The following is a 21,830-nucleotide window of genomic DNA, read 5'->3' as shown; positions in this document are numbered from 1 at the left end:
AAGGTGCTTAAGTTAGTCCAGAAATCAGTAGTTATCACAGAAGAAAGTTTCAAATAGGACAAGAAATAATGGACTTTATTAAGGAGTAATAAATTAAAATTCAGAAAGTTTTACTTCAACTAGAGGAAGCATTTCTCTTCTTTGGGGGTGGCAGAGCACTGGAACCCAGTGCTGCCCAGGGAAGTCATGAAGGCTCCCTCTCTGGAGACATTCCAAACCCCACCTGGACATGTTTCTATGTCACCTGCTCTGGGTGACCCTGCCTTGGCATGGGGGTTGGACTGGGTAATCTCCAAAAGTCCCTTCCAACCCTAACGATTCCATTCCATGTGAAATTCTTAATTTTACCCAATGGGTCAGACTTTCCCAAATGATCTCAAGTTCAAGTAACAGGCATTTTATTACATCTTGATGGAAATGAATCACATCTTATGGAGATTTTATCTTCCTTACAGTAGGATATTCTGCCTAATTAAGGTGCTCCTCTGCAATATTTTTCCAAACATGACTCTGCATAAACCAGTTTTGTACTGTCCATTTCAGGAACATGAAGAGCAAAAGCATTTCTTTCTCTATGTATTTATGGATTCACATTTAGACTCAAAGGTTAGATGTCAAATAAAAGAATTAAAGAAAAATTGAGTAATAGTGGCTATTTTTACATATTTAAATTTGTCATGTGAAGAGGGACCTATGAGCAAAATAAGAAAGGAGGAGCTAGTGAATCTAAGTTTTCATCTGAAATACAGTCCTCTCTGAATCCTAGAAGAAAACATTGCAGTGAAAAGTATTATATGTGGAGAATCCATGACTGCACTTCTGGTAATCATAATCTTGCCTAAGGGTACTTGGGAGACTGTGGCAGCTGAAAAGAAAGGGAAGGAAGAATAAATAAAGGGATCTTTTTATATCTAATCTGCCAAACTCACAAGCAATGTCTTCCAGGTTCAGAGATAATAATGAACACAATGGCAAAGATAATCTGCTCTCTGTTATGAATTTACAGCATTTTTATACCCAACTCACAGCAGAAACAATTGTAAAATACAGCATACTTAAAGTCTTATTGTCTATGCATATATTTGTTCTTGCTGTTGTTAAGAGTCAGTATCTGTGTGCCTTGTTGTCTGTGATTGTTGTTATTCAAATGGGCTGTGCCATTCAGGTTTATTCTGCCTCTTCCCATGCTCATTAGACATTAAACTTCTAGAAAATGTAGTAATGCTACCACATCCCCAGATGCACACACACACTCACAGAAGACAAGATCACTTTTGGATTTTCTTAAGATGTGTCAGAATCCTCTTTTACCTCTTCATGCTTCAATGTTCATTTTATGTCCTTGATCAGTCCTTAAAATGTGCTTTTCAGTTTTTTTGAGTATAATATGGATATGGAGCTGCTCCAACCACCACCCATTATCTCCCAGTAGTACTGGGCTTTCTATTTTTCCAATAGTTTTGCTTTTTGAAATGCTGTACAATTTGTTTGGCTGGGGCACCATCCCAGACCCAAAGCATATCCAGAGAGCTGCTATCAGGTTGCTGCACAGTCTGTTTCCAAGCAACTCTGAATGAAATAGCCCTGAGCTGGATCCAGAACAGGATTTGCCAGAGCATTATGATGCTCCACAACAGACATGATCCCCGATTATCATTTAGTGTGGTTTACCATATAGCATGCATTATAGCAATTCCTTATAATATTTTATTATAAAAAAATTCTTGTACTTTTTACTACTTTTTACTACAGCAATTAGCTGTAATCAGGACTCTATTTCCTATGTACTACCTTCCAAAACTGCCATGAACTTTACAATTTTTTAATCCTGATAAAGAAATCTTCCTGTAGATTTGGAGTGCAGATTGCAAACCAGAAAACCCATATTCAGTAAGGTATCAAAGATTGCAGAAGTGGAGCACAGAAGGTTTTTTGTCTCATTTGCTTTTAAACTTGCTTTAAAGAAAAGTACTCCTTTTTTTATTATTTTGTTAAAAAACATAGCTTCTGTTTAACTGGTTGGCTGTTGTATGACTATGTGATGATGTTATAAAAAGTATTCTTAAGCATATGGCATTGTTCAGTGGTTTGAGAATTTTGCTCATTTTGAAATCAATGTTGGATCTATTGCCATGCCATGTCATTACAATTTAAAAAATGTTAGGGACTACATTTAAACTTCCATTGAAAAATAAATGGGATGCTTAAGTTAATATTATTTTGAAGTCATTCTGAGTTCAAATTACAGAGTGATTATGAATAGTGGTAAGACATATTTTCTTTTCTTTCATATGAATTGCTTTACTTTCTTCACAGAAAGTGAAGAAGTTTTCTTTTACCTTTTAATTGTTCTAAATAACTACCTTGGCCACAATAACTAGTGTAAGTTTTATTTTATGAACGCTATTATAAGCATGATTATTGAGCAACAGACAGGAATAGGCAAACTACATCAGATAAACCATTCACTTTCAAAATAACCATGGAGAAGCATCACCTATGGTTTCTTGGCTGTCTTCTTACTGTCTCCTTATGGTCATTGTTGGACACTCAGGACTGGCCTAGATGAAGATTTGATCTGGAACTTAGTTTATTCCTCAGTGTTTATGATATTTCCAAAATAATGCATAATGCAAAATATATGGGTTGGAATACCGGAAACCTCTAAATAACTGTGGAATATAGCTCCTATTAATTGTAATCACTCTTTTTATAGAAGAAAAGCCAGCAACAGTCTTGTACATTAAAATCTAATTTCAGTCCAGGCATAGTTTTCAAAATCCAGCTGTCGGGCATGTGGTTATTTCTTATAGCAGTTTTAATTAGCTTTATGTATTGTATCTCTACTTTCTGCATTATTTCCATTTTGTACTTTAATGTAATTTATAATTCATTCCCATAGCAACAAAAGTACCCAGGCAGCAACTTTAAATATTTTTGATATGCTTTCCCCACTAATGTGTAACATCTGTAGATTCAGAACTGGTTTTTGGTGATAAATCATTAACTGGATTTATGAGCTCTCAAATAGAGAAACTCAATTGTTCGACTATCCTACTTTTTTTTTTTTTTCCTTTTCTTTGTAACTTGTTTATCTTTAAGCATCTTCTCTTGTTTTTCTAGAGGGTCTGAATCCTGACAACATTAGACAAGCCTCAGAGCAGCTGAAGAGCCGCTGGATTGAGTTCTGTCAGTTGCTGAGTGAAAGACTGGCATGGCTGGAGTACCAAAATAGCATCATTGACTTCTACTCCCAGCTGCAGCAACTGGAGCAGACAGCAATTGCTGCAGAAAACTGGCTGAGAACACAACCCACACCAGCAACAGATCCTGCTACAGTAAAAGCTCAGTTAGAAAGATGCAAGGTTAGAAATTGTTCAAGTTTTTTGATGATATTGTGCTTCATAGGTGTTCCAACAGTGGGACAGATTATGACCTGCAATGTTTCACTATAAAAATGGTAAATGCACTCCTTGGATTTACCAAGTAATTTTTGAAAAATGTTTGTTCAAGGAAAGGAAAGACTGGTAAAGAAATAAAGAGGCAGTAGAACCCAGGATATGGGTCTTTAAAAATCTGCCCCAAATATTCAGTTATTAGGATACTTAGACGCTTAGAGGGAACTGTGGGCCTCAAGTCTTTCTCATGTAAAAATCTGTGTCTTTGGTTCCTCATTAAGAAAATGTTGTTCTACACCTCCTTGGCTCCTCATGAGGAAAACGTTTCTCTTCACCTCTTTTAAGGATCTGTGCCTGAGCATTGTTTTCAAGTCCAAAATTCTGCCATTGCAAGCCACTTTACTGCTTATATACCCTGTGTTTTGATTGTGTGGGTTGTGTAGTCAAATGGAGGAATATTCTTCTGTCACAATATGAGAAAATCACAGGAGTTGAATGAAAAGCTGTCACACCAATTCACTTCTAATTCTCCCTAATTGTTTTTATTTGTGTGATGTACCACCATAGAAACTTGCTTCTCTCTCTTACTGTAGACAGCTCTGTGGGTGGAGAGCTTACAAGCAAATACTGATTAACAGCAATATATTGAAGTGTACTATTGCATTATAAATTGCACTATATACTTGTAGAAGTTTGACTTTAGGAAATCACTGACTCCAGAAGCTCTCAACCAGAAAATATTGAAACCCAAATTGAGATTTCTGCTATTACTTCAATTTTCAGGTATTTCCAAGATGGCATTTTGCCTACAGAGGTATCTGTTCTCGTGCAGAAAACTTTTCTTTGAATATCTCTGCTATGAACTGTACATTTGGCTTCTTTGCTAATTTCTTTTATATTTTGTAGTTGAACCTGTCAAGGTATAATAGCACAACCCCATTGTTCTCTACAGCTTCCTGAGAAGGGCAGTGAAGAGAGAGGTGCTGATCTCTTCTGCCTGGTATCCAGGCACAGGATGCATGGGAATGGTTCAAAGCTGTGCCAGGGGAGGTTTAGACTGGAGTTGGGAGGGTGTTTGAGGAGTGTAACCAAAAGACTTCCTGGAGAGGTGGTGGGTGCCCCCAGCCTGTCAGTCTGTAGGAGCCATTTGGAAAATGTCTTTATCAATGTGCTCTAACTTGTCAGCCCTGAAGTAGCCAGGCCATTAGAATAGATGTTCCCTGCAAGTCCCTTCCAGCTGCTATGTGCTATCCTAATCTTAACCTCAACCTCTAATGTATTACTGTGAGGCTGCTAGAAATCACTGTGCATCTTCATTTCTCCTTTTCTACTTCATTTTAGTCTATACATAATATAACAGACATGGGTCCAGGGTTATGGTACATGTGGTGTTTTTCTCTTCCCATCTTCACATGAAAAAAATGTTCCTTAGCATTGAAAATTTAATGTACAATCATTCTTATTTTCTTTTGAGCAAAATATCATTTGAAAGTGACTTTAAGGTGGCTTTAAGCAGTGATTTCAATCAACAATTTTATTTGGAGTAGAAGTATTGATTTGTGAGGAAAGGTTTAAAATGTTGAATTGATGTGCTTTGTAACTGATGTATTTGGAAGCAGAACAGTTGTGTAATGTGCTCTGAACAGTGGTGATTTCATGGCACTAGTGGTCTCATTTCTTGTGTAGCTGTATCTTGATTTTTTTTTTTTTTTTTTTTTTTGTTCTCACTTGCAGGATGAAATAATTCGAATGTCGACCCTGCAGCCTCAGATTGAACGGCTAAAGGCTCAAAGTCAAGCACTCAAAGAGAAAGAACAAGCACCAGTGTTTCTGGATGCTGACCTTGCTGCTTTTACCAGCCATTTCAAACAAATATTTGCTGACATGCATGCCAGAGAAAAGCAGCTACAGACCAGTAAGTGTTCTTGACAAGAAGTCAATTTGCCTAACACGCATAGAATAGGTGTTTATATTTTGCTCTCCCAGTTTTGTATTTGCTTTTGTGATACTAAACCAGTAGTGCAATTCAGGTGCTCTTTTTTGCAATTGAATTAGTCTTTCAAAAATTATCAGTTGATTCCATATTTTTTATTAAGAAATCAAGGAAAGATGCACTATTCAGAAGCAAAGCTTCCACTCCGTGTAGTTCTGCCATCAAACTTCCTCTTGTTAGTGAGTTTCTGGACAGATTCAGTGATATTTTTTGGCACCATAAAGCTGTCTTTGTTTATTTGGATTATAAGACAAGGCAGTCCATCTCTGTCAGTCAGTAGAGAGGAAAGACAGCTTAATTACAGGAGTGAACCTGCACTAGATTTTTACAGAACAGAATTTTAACTCAATAAATCTTATCAAAGACAGCAGCCACCTTAGCAAATCTAGTTTTTCATCATGTGGCCAACTCTTTCTTAATTGCAAGACAGAACACATGATTGCCAGTTATAACATTATTTGTGATATTTTTAGTAAAATGAATTTTTCAAAAGGGACAAAATGCTATACCAAAATTGAAAGTTAACTATTCCTAATTAATGATATCAGTAATTACTGTCCACTTTCTGTTTTAGCTTATGAAATTAAAAAAATATCAGACATAGAAGAATACAAATTTAACTTTTACCAACAACAAAGATAATTTTTGCCCCTTAAACCACTGATATCTCTAAATTATTGTACTGATTTGAAATTTGACATAGTGCTAGCTCCTTCTAGTGGATTTTTCTAGTATTCCTCCTAAATTCTTTCCCAGAGACTCTTGAATATTGTTTTTTTCAATACTACATTACTGCACTACTGTAGTTATTTTACATGTTCCCAAATATGCAAACTGAAGAGTTGATGATGCATGGGAGAACAGAAGAAATAAAATGCAAGAGTCCCATTGCAATTGATGAAAGAATGAATTGCAGAAGTTTGACATTGAGTGTAAAGTTTCTTCTTTGCTCTAAATTCAGGATAAACTACAGGCAAGATGTAAAAAACATTTTATATGCTGAAATCAGTTGCGATTCTTCCAACAGAAATATTGCATAAATGCTGGCTTTTTTGATTTCTTCTCTGTCTAAACTTCCACAGTTGTTTGGTTTGCCAAGTCAAATTTTACTGTGGTGAGAGGCCATGAATTAACAAGTTGGTTGGTCCAGTAATTTAAATACTGTTCAGTGCCTGACCTGTAATGCCATGGGCTATAGTAAAGTTCTTCCTGGACATTCCTTCCCCAGCCTGGGCTGCAATCAGCTCCTCCAGTGCCCTGGCCAGCTGCAGGAACAGCTGTCCTGAGGTGGAAGCTCTGATCAGGCTGGGGAGAGTGCAAAAGAACAGACGTTTCTTAATCAGTACTGCATGGAGTCCTGGACAGTTGTTACTACTTTTCTTATGTTGTACAGATGAGCCATATCCTGTGTCTTAATTCTGGCCTTATTTTAATAAAAAATATACAAATTTTTTATAGCACTTTACATCTTTCCATCTTTTATTTACATACATTATTTCTAATTAATTATTTCCTACAGATGGAAAAGTCTTCTGAGGACTGAATGATGTATTGCAGATCAGTTAAAATATTTGATCCTTTTTTTTTTTCTTTCCTGGGAATAAACCCTACATGCATTTAAAAAGATTTTCTTTTTTGATTCATCAAATAAACTTTGATTAAAGTTTATTTTTTAAGTTAAAAAATCTGTTTTTTTGACCATCATAAAAAATTTGGGAGTTTTGTGAGCATTTTTTTTCTTGTTAGTTTATTTGTTTTTTGTTAATCTTAGATTCCTTCATTATCTTTTCTGATGGATAAGGGTGTTTAGCTGATCTGTTGTTTAAGAGAAATTTTCCCGCATAAACTGTTTTCTCTAATTTGTCTTCCTCAAATATTTTTTGTTTGGTTAGGTTTTAATTGTGGTTTTTGAAAGTGATGGCAGCTTAGTTTTGGGTTTTTTTTTTTAACATTCACGAGTGCTTAGTAGTTTCTCTCTGCTGTAGATTTGTCAAAAAAAAATAATACTAAAGACTAACTCAGATTTTCTTCCATGTTTTTCTCCAAGATTTGATTAGAATTTCCAGTTATAAAACCTAATTTTAATTCTGAAACCAATTTTACTGGGTTTTTTAAATTATTTTGTGGTTCTGGTTAGAAGGGATAAAATCTCATAAAATATTAACAAATACAACCCCATTTTTTGCACTTTACAGAATGTCTGTATATCCATATGTCATTTTGAATGTGATGTATGCAGCAATCCAACTCTCTCTTCTCCCCAAACACATTTAGAGTAATGTCTAGAATATTGCTATATAGAAAAATTAAAGGTCAGACTGAGCTTAAAACTGTTCAGTAATCTACACAAGGGAGTGAAATGGACAATGCTGGCAATGATTTGGGTATGAATAACCTGATTTCCCAAGGAGGCTTTTACATTTTGTAATGCCCTGGTGGAAAAGGAGGTTTTGTACTTTATATTTACTTGTCTTGAAATGAACTGCTGTTACATCTGAGAGATTTCTAGGGAGCAGCATGGTCAGGCTCCCATTCCCCCTGAGCCCAGGGAGAGCTGACAGTCAGTGTCAGGTAAGTGAATACTCCCTGGTTCAAACTTTCCTCCTGGGTGGCAGCTGATTCATTCCAGCACTCCTCTAGATCTGGGACTTAAGTGAATTCCATTAAGGTGCTTCTGCTTTTCAGTCTCGCTGCATTGAGCTGCTATCCAGTCGTGGCCTTGATGGAGATACATGTTCTCACTGAGATTCATGTTCTTCTGAGGGAAATTGGAAAATCATTGGATTTTTATCAAGCAACTAAAAGAAAGGCTTTTGTCCTAGGTAAAATTAAAAGTATCAAGGTGGAGGTGGCAAAGAAAAAGTCATATATATTTCCATTTTTGCTTCATAAGTTTATGCACTGTGCTTTTCTTTCAAGTTCTGATTCTACCTTTGCAGAATCTGTAATTCCCAAAGGTGAAGTCATCATTGTCATCATTGCTGTTGTTAGTATTAATGATAAATTATTCATCTGCATTCAAATGATGTTTCTCCTGTTTATTTCAGGAGGTACTTTAGAAAGCTTTTACCTTCTGCATCATGTCAAGATTCTTTAGACTTTTTATTTACCTACACATGCCATGCTTAAATTTTACCTGAACATTATTATTCTCTCTAATCCATAAGTACAGTATTGGATTGCATTGGAGTGTTAGATTGCATAGAGCTCATGCAATTCAAACTTGGCATAATTGTGTAAGATAATAAACTACAGTAACTGCAACAGTATGATGACCATTTAGAGTTTTAGTCTGTAATTATTCTGCTTTGGTTATAACTTTGAACTGCTAACTTATTTTGATGCTCTAAGGTTTATAAGTGGCAGTGAAATTGTAATGATACATAATCTTTCACAAATCGTTCTATACTTGAGGAAGGAAAAATTTAGGCAAGTATCTTGAAAACTTTGTAACTGAACGTTTTCTTTAGGACCTGAACTATGATTTAGTAGCAAAAATATTCATTGCTATTTGATTTTGAGGGATAAAGTTTGCTTAACCTTCTTTAAATGTGTTTTTCAAGCTGAAGATACAGTTCAGATGTGTGTGAGAATTTATTGTTGTAATAAGTAGGATGTAAGCAATTTCTTTTTTTTCCACACCATCCATTTCCTCTGGTAATTATTTTTTATTTAAATCAAGATCAAAAGGACAAAGCAGCCTGTGAAATGAATGTGTATGAGATAATGTCCTCTACTCTGTAGGTGATTTTGTCCTTTTCCTCAGTGGTAAAAATGAATATTTTTGTGGATGAAAAACAAACTCACCTCAAAAATATTTGTGTTTTTAAAATATATTTACTGTTACAAAAGCTCCTGTAGAACTGGAGAAGGGCTTCCCTGGAAGTGTTCAAAGCCAGGTTGGATGGGGCTTGAGCAGCCTGTTCTAGTGGGTGTCCCTGCCCATGGTGGGAGTTGGAACAGGATGATCTTCAAGGTTCCTTCCAACCCAGACCACACTGTGATTCTAATATTCCCTTCTGTTTCTTTCAAGAGCTTTATAACAAAGAGAATTGGAAGACTTAAATCACTTGCCTAACATTGATCAAATATTGCACAAGATTCCTTATGAGATTTTCTTGTTAAAAATGTAGGAGAAGGAAATCACAGCTTTATTAATAAAGACATATTAATGAATTGTTTCAAGTATTTGTATTACAACATAATAAAACAAAGCTGTGAAAACATCAGCCTGGTTTTACTACTGAAGAGAATTTTATTGGTAATACATGAAGTTCAATCTTGGTAATTTATTTCAGGGAATAAGTCTTTACTGAAATGGCCCCATAGATTATATTTATTGTCTTTAATGATGGTGTGATGAACAGTGGGATTTGTAATGACTGCAGGAGAAACACATTCCAACCTATCCAGTGTGATTTGATTGTTGTTGAGATAATTATATTCCCATTTAATATCTGATTTGGGAAAATCTTTTTGACTGAAAAATATGGTCACAAAAACCAAGGAAGCAGTGTAAACAAAGCAGTGTAAACAAAGCAGGAAAAACAAAGTATTTTACTTACTTGGAAAATGTTTAGATAGTTCTGTTTATTAGAAATAAATCCTAACTATTTGAACATTCTGTTTCCACATGTATGGACTTTCTCTCAAAGAAATATATAAGTGCAAATGTATTTGCCTGTCAGTTCCCAGGGCTTACAATGTCAGTCACACCAAAATGCATTTCATACAAGGGGAATGGATGAATACAAGAACCTTTTTCCCCTCTGGGATGGGAACTGTATTCTGATGTTTCACAATAACACTTTTGTGATATCCCTCTGTGATATTCTGTTCTGCCATGGACCTAGTTTTGCTATATCTAAACTAGGCTCATGTTGAGGACATACTAGATCTTTCTCAAGGTCAATTCTTTTGTTGTTGGTGGTGGTTTTTTTTGTTTTTTTTTTTTTTTTGATAATACAGCAGAATCCATATTAAATATTAGTATCACAAAGCAAATTTTAGGATAAAAAGAAACAGGTCTTAAATGTGGGTTTTTGTTAATAGCATGGGGAATTTAGAGATACATATTGCCACAGAGAGGCCACAAATGAGTTAGATTATTTAGACAGTTATAACTGGGTAATGTGAATCCCACTGGGGGAGCTTAACTGAATTCTCACTGTTGCCATCATGTGCTGCTAAAATAATAAAGGCTCTTCAGTGCCATCCTAAAAGTTAATCTGCTTCCTTGTGGATGAAAATGCTGACACATTGCCTATGTTAAAGAATCAAAAAGTGTTTCATTACTGCTAATCTGTAGTAATCTGGAAAAGTGAAATGGGAAAACTATGGGTACATTCAGCAATGCTTTCTAAAGTTAATATTTAATAACTAAATTGTAAAGACATTAGTTTGATTAAATCAACATCTGTCATCCCATTTGAACTCCTATTTAGTCCATCCAATAGTAGGAAACAAAACTCATTACAATTGAATGAAATGTTTTGCAGTGTTTAAAATTTTTAATATTATTGGCAAAGTTACTGGATTAAAATTTGATGCAATTTGGTGGAGTTTGCTACAGCAGTTTTCATCTGTTCTTCAGTACTACCAAAAATAGCTGGTTTTACTTAAATGCTTGAAGTTATACATTGGTCATAAGATCTGTTTCTTCTTTAAAAGGAAAAATTACTTAGAGAAGTCAAACATTACATCACAACACTAAACTTCATTTCATATTTCTAAATAAAACTGCAGTTGAGAGTTGTATAATTCTTTAACATATCTGAGCTGCTCAAATTATATCTCTGTTTCTTTGGAGTGAAGGGCTTAAATTTATGTTCTCTTGTAAAGGAGAAGTTGTTTGGATAAAATGAGTCAAAGACAATACGAATTTCACTAAGGAAAGAAAATATTTAAAATGTTACTGGATGAGATGGAAAATGTTTGGGTTTGTATTTCCAAGAATATATTACTATTGATTTCTGTGAACAAAAATATCTCACAAGGGAAGAAATTCTTGTATTTCCTGGTTCCAAGTTCTATCTTTTGTAAATACCCAGATATATGTGATAAATCACATCAGGCAAGTCTTTTATAAAGAAAGTTTGCCATACAATGTGTATTCTTCACAAGAGAGATTGTTCTGATTTTGGGAAGTCATTATTATATCTGACTGTAAATATAAGTTTTTTTTCATGTAGCATTCTGCTGATCAACTAAAAAATTAGATTAAAATCTGAGGTACATCCTGCCAAGCATTCAGCATTCTGTTGTATGATGTAAGCAAGCTTGTACTTTAAAATTTTAACTGTATTGTTTGTCAAAACTACTTTTTTTGACAGCTTTATTATTGTTCTGTACCTTTCTTTGTGAAACACCAGTGAATATTGAGGAGAATACAGGAGATACAGAAGGGTGCTACATTTTTTTAGCTTTTTTATTCATTATTATGAACAAATTGGAAATGTTTCAGTTCCAACCAGACATGCTATTTGTGTACACATTTTTTAGTGAGTATAGAGACAACTGTTGTTGATGGCAGAGGGAATCTATCTGCTAATGAGTTGCTTCTGTGTGTGCCAGATGTTGTCTATTTGCAGTAGCTGTAATATTGACACAATAAGCACAGTTCAATAAAATTTAACTTTATTGTAGAAGGAAGATTAATTTTCTAAGCTTTTAACAGAAGTCTTAAATGGAACGTGTTGCTTGAACAAAACATTGAACACATAAAGATAGTTGTTAAGACATTTCTGAAATTAGATTGTAGGTTAAGTACAATGGTTTGTCTGTTGGTCTCTGGACACACATATTTAAAATAGTTGTGCTGGCCATATAAGTTATCTTCTGACCTATAATAACGGGGTCAAATGACACACAACTCATAAAATGGTAGAGCTATCTCAAACATTAGAAAGAGGTATGTTTGTTTTTCAAAATTTTTCAAAATAAGTTTTGCTTCCAAAATTATTTTTTATAATTCTGATAAACACAGGGCCTGTTGCAATGTCTTGCAAAACAGCTGTAGACTTCAATCAGGCTTGGTCTTTTACCAAGTGTCTTCTGTCAGTAAACCAAATAGTGAAGCAAAAAATTGTTTTATTTCCTTCCTTCCTTCCTTCCTTTTATTTCCTTCCTTTTTTTTTCCCCATTGAATGTAGTTTTTGACAGTTTGCCTCCTGCACACTACAAGGAGACAATGAACACTATACTTATGTGGATGCAGCAGTCAGAAACTAAACTCTCCATGCCTCAGGTTGCAATTGCTGAATATGAAATCATGGAGCAGGGACTCAGGGAGTTCAAGGTGAGTGATTAGGCTGTGGGCAAAAATGTCTTAAATGAGAATTTTAGAAGAACAGAGCTCTAGCTTGGTACATGAATCTGCTGAAGCCTGTGGATCTTGAGTAAATAATGCTCATTTTGGTTTTAGGCCAGGGCTTCAGGATATGGTGGCTGCTTGCTTATATTGATTCCTGAAGTTAAGGAATTTAAAATGGTATTTACCACTAAAAGCAATTTTATAAGATATTGAAAATGTTAAGGAAAAGCCCTTGTTTTTCCCCATGGTATATAAAATATTCCTTTGATGATAGTTCTGGTAGTAAAGCATAGATTTAGGTAATTTCATTTCCCAGTGCTGACAGGAAAACTATTCTGATTTGCAAAATGCAGCACAGTCTTTTGACAGGTTTCCTGTCAAATTTACAAGCAGACAAACGTGGAACAAATTTTGCCAGCGGCTACAAACCTTCCCTGTATCTCAATGTCTGACAGAGTTTTACTCTCAGATGGCTAATGAACATGTTTGATGTTTGTTTGATGCATATTCAGAAATAAAATGTAGAATATAGAAAAAAACTAGATGAAGTAAATTTGGGCTGAGAATTACAAAAGTTTTTGAGAAGTTATAAAATAATGTTGTATCACAGAATCAGTTCTCTAAGTTTATTTTTTTTTTCTCCATGTTGTGGTTCTTTTGAAAGTGTCATTATCAGGGCCATACCAAATTCCTATCTCAAATTAATGAAATGTATGTAGATCACAACTATTAACAAGTAGAGGTACCTCTGGTTATATTGTTAGTACAACTAAAAAAACCTTCTACACTGTATAAGAAAAACAATTCCAAATTGCTCAGTAAATTGTGCCCTTGCACGTTTTAGCAAAGGTGACCTCTATGTGTTGCTGTGTGTGTGAAACGAAGAGAATTGCCTAGCACATGAATTCCACTTGTTTCCTACTTACAGGCTCTACAAAGCTCTCTGCAAGAGCAGCAGAAAGGGCTGAGCTATCTCAGCACCACTGTGGAAGAGCTGTCCAGGAAAGCCCCTGCAGAGGTCAGCCAGAGTTACCGCTCCGAGGTGGAGGTGGTCCTTGGCCGCTGGAAGAAGCTCTCGGCACAGCTGGCTGAGCACTCCCAGAAGCTGGAGGAGCGCCTGACCAAACTCCAGCGATTCCAGGTTCATCACACTTTTTAAGCCTCTGCTTATACCTGGTGGCTTGTTGCTGTGGGACAAGGCAGAACACATTTAGGTGTTTACAGGAATTAACACCAAAGTGAGATATCAAAACATGACAAAAAATGTGTTCAAATGTCTGCTCGATTTTGATGAGTATGAATTTTACTTTGAATTCTGATTTTGTGGCTGTTTCTGATTATGTTGTTTCATTAGCAAAATGCTCTAATTTCATTAAAAATTGCAAATAATGTTCCTCTACTTCTTTTTATATGTAGCTGAAGCACTTGTAATGCATCTGGAGTAGCTGTACCATATTGACTTTAATGAATTCACTTGCATAATTAAAGTCACCTGTAATATAGTATCTTGTCAGCACTTTCCAGAAAGCAGAAATGTATTTCAGATATTTAGAATGGTAGCATTGGAACCTCACCTGGGTGTCTGTAGGGCTGCTTCTCACATTTTGCAGGGCTGTTTCTCATTTTTTTGTCTCATCCTCTGTCAGACATTTTTGCCCTTTTCTTTATCTGCATTACCACTGAGCATCAGCTATGTCCAGTGACGATTCCCCAGGGGGAAGCTGGAACTGTCTGTGTTCAGCACAGGACAGCACCTGTCCTCTCCCCACAGATGCCACCCTACTCCCAAAACAGTGCCACATAAAAAAAGCAGGTCACTTTGCTTAAGAAATTCAAACTTTTGGTTTTTGCCTCCCCTCTGCCCCCTGTCTTCACTCCTGGTCCTTCACCAAATTTAGAGCTTTTCCCACTGGTCTTAAAAAGGTCCTGAGCATCATGACCATGCTCATGTAAAGTATTCAAAGCAGCATGAGCTGTTGATGCACACAAATTTTACCCCTTATATTTATTGCTGAAAGTCCTCTGGTACATATCTAATATAAAAGTTATTGTCTTTTGAGCTTGTTGGATGACTTCTCATCCAGATTATTGTTTTAGCTGCTGTAATTTATGGAATGCATCAGTATGGGATATGATGAAATCAGTGTTCATAAACAAAATGCATTTACAATCTGATTAAAAATGTGAGTCATACATCTGATCTTCATTGGTAGCAGGAGACTAATTTTTAAGAAAATCCCACTAGATAAATATTTTATTGCATTAATGTACTAAAAGTATTCTTGTAAAGGTATTAAAGTTTCATCATGAAATATGATTCTGAACTATTTTTACTGTTGAATAATGAAATGCACAGTAGATATTTCAAGTGTTTTGGTAATTGACATTCTGGAGTATACTGTTAATTTTTGTATGATTAATTTTATTAATTCAGTCCATTTTCCAGGCTAGCTTGGGTTTTTTATGTATATCAGTCACATTAAGGAAAAGTTCCTTTTTGATACTTGTCTCATAATTGTTACTAAGGCATATTTGTATACTTTTTAGGATACAGTCTCTATTCTAGCATCCTTTTTTGTGCTTAAATTCAGCTTTGCATTCAGCATGTTATATCGATGTTTATTTCATTGGCGATGAAAATAGTTTGATAAAAAAATGTTTTATAATTTACTTCCAAAGTTTTTGTCATATATGTGTTTTATTTTAATATGTGCATCTGATTATCAAAGATGGCATTTTGAGGTAATTTGAAGCGGTATTTTTTAAATCTCATTCTACTTTTCAAGTTTTTAGATTACCTATGTAATGTTGCCTGGACTGGTAACATTCCCTCTTTTCAAGTATATGATGTTACGATTTGTTTGCTAGCTGCAAGAGTTAAATAAAGGCTTTGGAAATAATATTCTTGTTCTAATGCTAGGAACAGTAACTGAGAGACTGAAATGACTCATTGACTCATTAAATGATTTTAGTTTCTGAAGTGAATCTCTTTCAGTTACATTGGCTTTTTTCACTGTGAATAGTAAGGGTGTTTTTCTGTGCTGTGCTCTGGTAGAAAAATAGTTACAGAGCATATAACTTCCAAAAGGAGTCTGAAGTTTAAATGAAAGCACAGAACATTTGATGGGTGAGCCTGAATGCCAAGTATGAGTAACCTAAAGCCATAGAGGGAACCAATGAACAAGCATGCAGTATCTAAACACAAATGATATCTAGAATGCATAAATTTTGGAGCCATAAAGTTGTCTGCTCATAGACACTGTAAACTTGGTCAGAAATGGTCAAAGTGCAGGTTAAAGTGTTGATGATAAACCCAGGTAAAATTGGTTTTACTTGTTTGCTGTGTTTTTATTTTCAGACAGTTCAATAATGTTTAAATTACATTGCAATGAGTTTTAGTTGTAGTGTCAGGATGAATTACACACTTGCCAGTCAGGTTTTGTGTGATGCAATGAAATGTCTTTTTAATACACAGAATGACACTAGAACACTGAAGAAGTGGATGGCTGAAGTGGATGTTTTTCTGAAAGAAGAGTGGCCTGCCCTTGGAGACTCAGAAGCACTGGAAAAACAACTTGAGCAATGCACAGTGAGTATTACCTGCCTGCTTGGCAATTATTCAACTCTTCTCTATGAGCTGGGTTTATATAGAAGTTACACAAATAATTATTGTTCCTAAAAAAAAAAAAAAATAATATAGTAAGGGAATTGCAGTATATTTGAACCTTTTGCATGTCCTGGGTTTGAAGGAAAATTCAGATAAAACAAAGAAACTTTAATACCAGAAGGAGGCAGATATTAAAGTTACTTTTTTTTTTAATACAGGAAATAATATGTCACTAGCCACTAAAGTCAACTGTTTATTTACTTTGTTGAGCTTATGAGTGTTGAGTTTTTTCTTTTTTTAATCTTTATAATCTATGCAAACAAAAAAATCTTTTTTCTGTGTCTGTTACTCGTGTGATTTACAAACTTTTCTGACTGTACAAGAAGAACTCACAGGTATTGTGAGTTATATCCATTCTTTTTTCAATAAACTTACAAGTTCCAGGATGCTATCCCAGCAGAGTTTTAAAGCATCATGAAGTATTGGTACTTCCATCACAGGGTTTACAAATTCTTCCTGTCCAACCAGAGTGTGTAAGTGCAGTGAATCTTGTAATCCACGATGGCCCCTGCCTATATGCTCAGTGGAATTTACAAGTTCTGTAAATTTTCTGGCAGAATGTGTAAATACTATGAAATAATACATGCTCAGTGATCTTACAGAACTGCAAGTTCTCTCAAACTTTCTCTTAGCCATTATTTAAATAAGAATTATGGTTTTTTTTCACCATTATTATGGAGTGTTCTTTCAGAAATGTGAATAAAAGATCTAGGTATTTCTCATGTCTTCAATCAACATCAGGGAAGCATTTTAAGAGATATATGTACACATCATGTATGTATATATTTATAGTGCATACGTAACATTTAAAAAACGCATTATTTTATTAGATACAAAGCAGCTTGCCACATTACAGCTGCTCATTCCTTTTTAATTCTTTTTCATAGATAAGTCTGTTGATTGTGCTCATTTGACTGGAGATCTGGACCCCAGACAAGTCAGAATCTCATGCAGACACATTTTCATGTGGGGATACCATGTCTGAAACTTTGTGTGAATTTTGCTTGCCTAAACTTCTGCTCTTCCTTTAGGCTTTAGTAAATGATATCCAGACAATCCAGCCCAGTTTGAACAGTGTTAATGAGACTGGGAAGAAAATGAAGAGTGAAGCAGAGCCAGAATTTGCTTCCAGAATAGAGTCAGAGCTAAAGGATCTGAATGCTCAGTGGGACCACATTTGCCAACAGGTACCAAGTCTCCTGCTGTGACTGGTTCTTTTTAAATTAACCACCAGGGTTTTCATTGGCAGATTTTGTCCTTCTATACATATGTAAAGGAAACTGAATTTAGATATATTAATTCCATTAATGTCTTACAGAGTGTAATTTAGCCTAAAACGGTATATGTAAAGTATATTTTTTTATAATAAAATATCTTACCATTTTTATAACAAAGATATATACTAATATATTAGGTCTAACAGCAGTATGATTAATGGCTTCTGCAAAACTAGATTTCTGAAGGTATTGTTTGGGCATTTGTTAAAACAATCAAGTTCTGTACTAGTTTTATGTTTTCTTGTACATTGTTCAACTTGCATGTCGTTACTCTGGATAAAAAAAGACATTAAAGCAGTGAAGGGTTCATTCTTGAATGACTCAGAATTAAGAGTACGTGCACATATGCATGTGCATAAATTAGTCTCCAGTAGTCACACAGATTTGAGACAATGGGACATAACAGAAAAGGACAGTTCTTTTATTTTAGTTAAAGGCATTATTAATAAATAATTTTACAGAGTTAGGAAGCTAAAAAATACTCTTATTTCACTGATGGCATTTGGATTCTTATTCTTTATGACAGTTCAAATAATTTTTTTTTCATGTTGTATTACCTTTAAGTTTTTCCTACTTTCTCTTTTATCTTGTGTACGTTTTTAATGTATATTTTTGTAAAAGTGTTACTTTTTAATGAGGTTTAATATTTTCTAAAATTTTTATGATTGACTTTACATGTGAAAAATAGTCTCTATTTTTGATAAACATAAAAAAAGTTTATGTTTGAAATCTGTGAGACATTTTATTTATCCATTTTTTTAGTCTTTCCCCTTTGACTACCATGGAGTATTTAATTCCTTTTTCTTTTTTGATATTAATAAGCTGGATACCTTTGCACTTCTCTCACAGAAATTTCAATTATTACCTTACAAGCATAGAAGTCTGTCGCAGTTCTTTTCTGACTTCCCTGAAAATCTGTCTGAAATAATTTCATTCAACACAAGGCACAAATTATTCTGTCTCAGTGGGCATTTCTAACTCAACTTCTTCAGCAATAACTATTAAAAAAAGTGAAGCGTAAATACAAAGCTCAGTTTGGTTTGTGGAGGTTTCTTAAGAAGATTTGGAAAAGTCAGCTTGGGTTGATATACATGCAGTTAATATGACTGTGAGAGCTGAGAATTGGACGTTGTCATTCAGATACTCTTTTCAGGTGATAGATTACCTTCTCTTCTGGAGCTGGGACTGAGGCAGAGACAATTTTACAGAGCCATGTACAATTCTGCTTTTATGCTTGCTGCTTGTTGCTCTATTTTTTTCTACAAATGTAAAACGACATTTATGTAGAATAGTATTTATGTTTAACAGCCAGTCCTCAAGGATGGGTAACAAACCAATAAATGTCAGAAATTAGGACCAAATACTAAGAAAATTTCTCTTGATATTACTGTAAATAATGTTTCCCGGAGCAGCACCACAGAGCAGAATATTGGAGCAATAAGATCTGCAAGCCCAATGCTGACAAATGGCATCAGTACAACTTACTATTTTTGATGCAAACTTTTTAATACTACTGAAAGATGGTAAATGCAACGTCAGGGACAATTTTGATAGGTTAATGCCTGCACAATGAATAGAATCAGAGAATAGTTTGGGATGGAGGTGATCTAAATTATTATCCAGTTCTATTTCTGTACCTGAGCTGGATAATACAATTACATGACCCCCACTTAGAGACTGGCAGATGATTTAAGAGTTGTATTTTTCTCTTTAAGATAAATAGTTTCTTCCTCTATGAGGTTGGACTTTTTTCCTTACCTATTTTTTGGGTGTTCACCTTTCTGAGACATTCTTAAATGACTTAACCAACAGAAGACAGATATGCATATTGCTTTATTCTCTAGTGAGTTTCATTTGAACTAGTTAGAAGTTCATCTGACTTTATAGCTTAAAAGCTTTTGGTTTCATCCTTGAATGTGCTTTCAAAATCTCCTGTGGTTATTCCTTCTATATGTCACAGAAGCTAATTCTTGGGAGATGGTCTTTTCCACAATTGTTTTCTGATCACCTCAGCATATGGTGTAGATCCTCGTTCCAGTATCATTACAGCACTCGTTCTGCAGGGCCATGATTTGCTAAAAAAAGATGTATACAAATGTAGTACTTTTTTGATTGTTTGTTATTATTATCTACCTAATTACTAGTTAACATCTGCTGAATAACAACAATTTTATTATTATAGGATTTAATTTGATTCTTTTCAAGCTAAAACGCTTTCAGGTTTTTACAGTAGCTTTACTTCAAGTACTATGTAATCGTTTCTTTCTTAAAGGCCTATGCTAAGAAGGCTGCATTAAAAGGTGGTTTGGATAAGACTGTGAGTCTCAGAAAGGATTTATCAGAGATGCACGAGTGGATAACACAAGCTGAAGAAGAATATCTGGAAAGAGATTTTGAGTATAAAACACCTGATGAATTACAGAAAGCTGTTGAGGAACTGAAGGTAAATAATAAACTAATTCCTTGAGCTGTGTTCAAACTTATTTTTGAAGCTCTCATTGTAAAGAAAGTCAACTCTTTCTTTTGGGAAAATTCCTTTTCAGATCTAGGTAGTTTGAAGTAATTTCTATTTGGAATATGCTAGAAGATATTTGATATTCTTCAACACCACATTACTTTTTTTTTCCTATTTGCTTTTTTGGATATTGATTTGGATGTAGCTTCAACATTCTTTTAATTGAGGAATATATCCTAAAATTTGAGTGGTAGCAGCAGCAGAGTGAAATCAGTTTTATGTCTTCTCTTTGCATTAGAATGAGCAGAAAAAAATAGGACTTGAGAATGCATCTTGGTTTGTGCTGTGTATAAACATTATGTCTCTAATATAGGACTATAGAAACAGCATGTTTTGCTTTCAATTAATAATGTTTCCTTCATGTGGGATGAACATGACCTTTGGACAAAACAACTAATTTGTGATACATGCCTAAATACACTCTTGCTAAGCCGCTGGATGTGGGCTTAATTCTTATTTCAAAGATGAATTGTTTGGCTTGTGCTATTCAGGAAGCCAGATTATAACCTGACTGTCATCATATTGATGATATCAATGAATCAATAGATCAGCTTTGACAATCTGTTGAGCACTTTGTTTTCAAACTGTTCAATTTCCATGTTTTTTTCCAGTGTTTGAGAGTTTCAGACCATGCAACTGATGATCTCTTTATTTACTGACACAAATAATTTGCTGCCAGTCAGCATATACATAATATAAGGAAATTTACGGAACAACTCAATAGTAAATGAGACCAAATGTCAAAAGTAAATGTCTTCTTTCAAGATACAGTTCCTTTTTAGTAACTAAATAAGCAAAACTCAGTTTTATACATTGCGCTGCATATTAAAACAGATAAAGGCATAGTTTTATATACAATCACCATTAGGGATTCCTAGTAGATATTCATCACTCAGATGAAGTACAGGTGTGCTCAAACTGTGGCACCTTTTCCTAGGAAATAACCTGATCATTTGCCATGATGTCACAACAGAGAAAAACTGGATCAGAATTCTGTGCTCATTCTACAGCCCATTTCTTCCCACAGCTAGAGAAGAGGAAAGTCAAGAGCAACCTTGTAAACTTCCTCTAGCAATGGCAGCCTGATCACAGTTATTCTGGTTCATGGACTTATAGACCCAGAGAGGGAAAAAAATATATTCAGGAATATGGTTTTGATTTGATGTTTTCTGGGCAGGGAGTTCTCACTGTAAATTCCTGTGAAGGTCTGTAGGCACTGATGACACTTTTTATAGCATCACTCTTTCCAGTTGTGATATGATTCCAGTCATAGACACCAGAAAGCACTCAGAGGAAACAGTACTAGGTATGAAAATATTTTTCATGAGACCACATAACAAGGGAAGGAGGAACAAAAGTGTGGGATATGCAATAGAGAAAAAATATTTTCTGACCTTCTTTGTAAATTCACAACAGTGATAGTGCCAAGAAGTATCTTCTTCCTTTTTTTTTTTTTTTTTTGGCCATTCTTGTGATTTTACCATTAAATCTGGATGTGTGAATTTAGAAGACAACAGGCTTTTTTGGGTTTTTTTGGTCATTTGTGGTTCATAAGTTATGATGCTAAAGGTGCTTGGAGCACTTCTGGGAGGAAAAAAAAATGCTGAAAGGTTCCATTAGTCTGAGAGCTCCAGAACACTAGGTGTTTGTGAGATATTATATTGTATT

The 21,830-nt window shown here is 34.8% G+C and overlaps 1 protein-coding gene across 7 annotated transcripts in view; it reads left to right on the top strand.

The window, feature by feature from the left end:
• Nucleotides 1-21,830, top strand: part of DMD (dystrophin) — a 979,946-nt gene that overhangs the window by 320,059 nt on the left and 638,057 nt on the right. For all 7 annotated transcript variants that reach the window (XM_059839939.1, XM_059839938.1, XM_059839941.1 and 4 more), the window contains 7 exons: nt 3,124-3,365; nt 5,133-5,313; nt 12,543-12,688; nt 13,632-13,844; nt 16,179-16,292; nt 17,402-17,557; nt 19,920-20,090. In XM_059839939.1, the coding sequence (XP_059695922.1) occupies nt 3,124-3,365; nt 5,133-5,313; nt 12,543-12,688; nt 13,632-13,844; nt 16,179-16,292; nt 17,402-17,557; nt 19,920-20,090 (1,223 nt within the window). The remainder of the gene's footprint in view (nt 1-3,123; nt 3,366-5,132; nt 5,314-12,542; nt 12,689-13,631; nt 13,845-16,178; nt 16,293-17,401; nt 17,558-19,919; nt 20,091-21,830) is intronic.

Source organism: Haemorhous mexicanus, chromosome 2 (genome assembly GCF_027477595.1).
Source record: "Haemorhous mexicanus isolate bHaeMex1 chromosome 2, bHaeMex1.pri, whole genome shotgun sequence".
NCBI lineage: Eukaryota > Metazoa > Chordata > Aves > Passeriformes > Fringillidae > Haemorhous > Haemorhous mexicanus.
The sequence above is the reverse complement of the archived record's forward strand: the minus strand, read 5'-3'. Positions and strand labels throughout refer to the sequence as shown.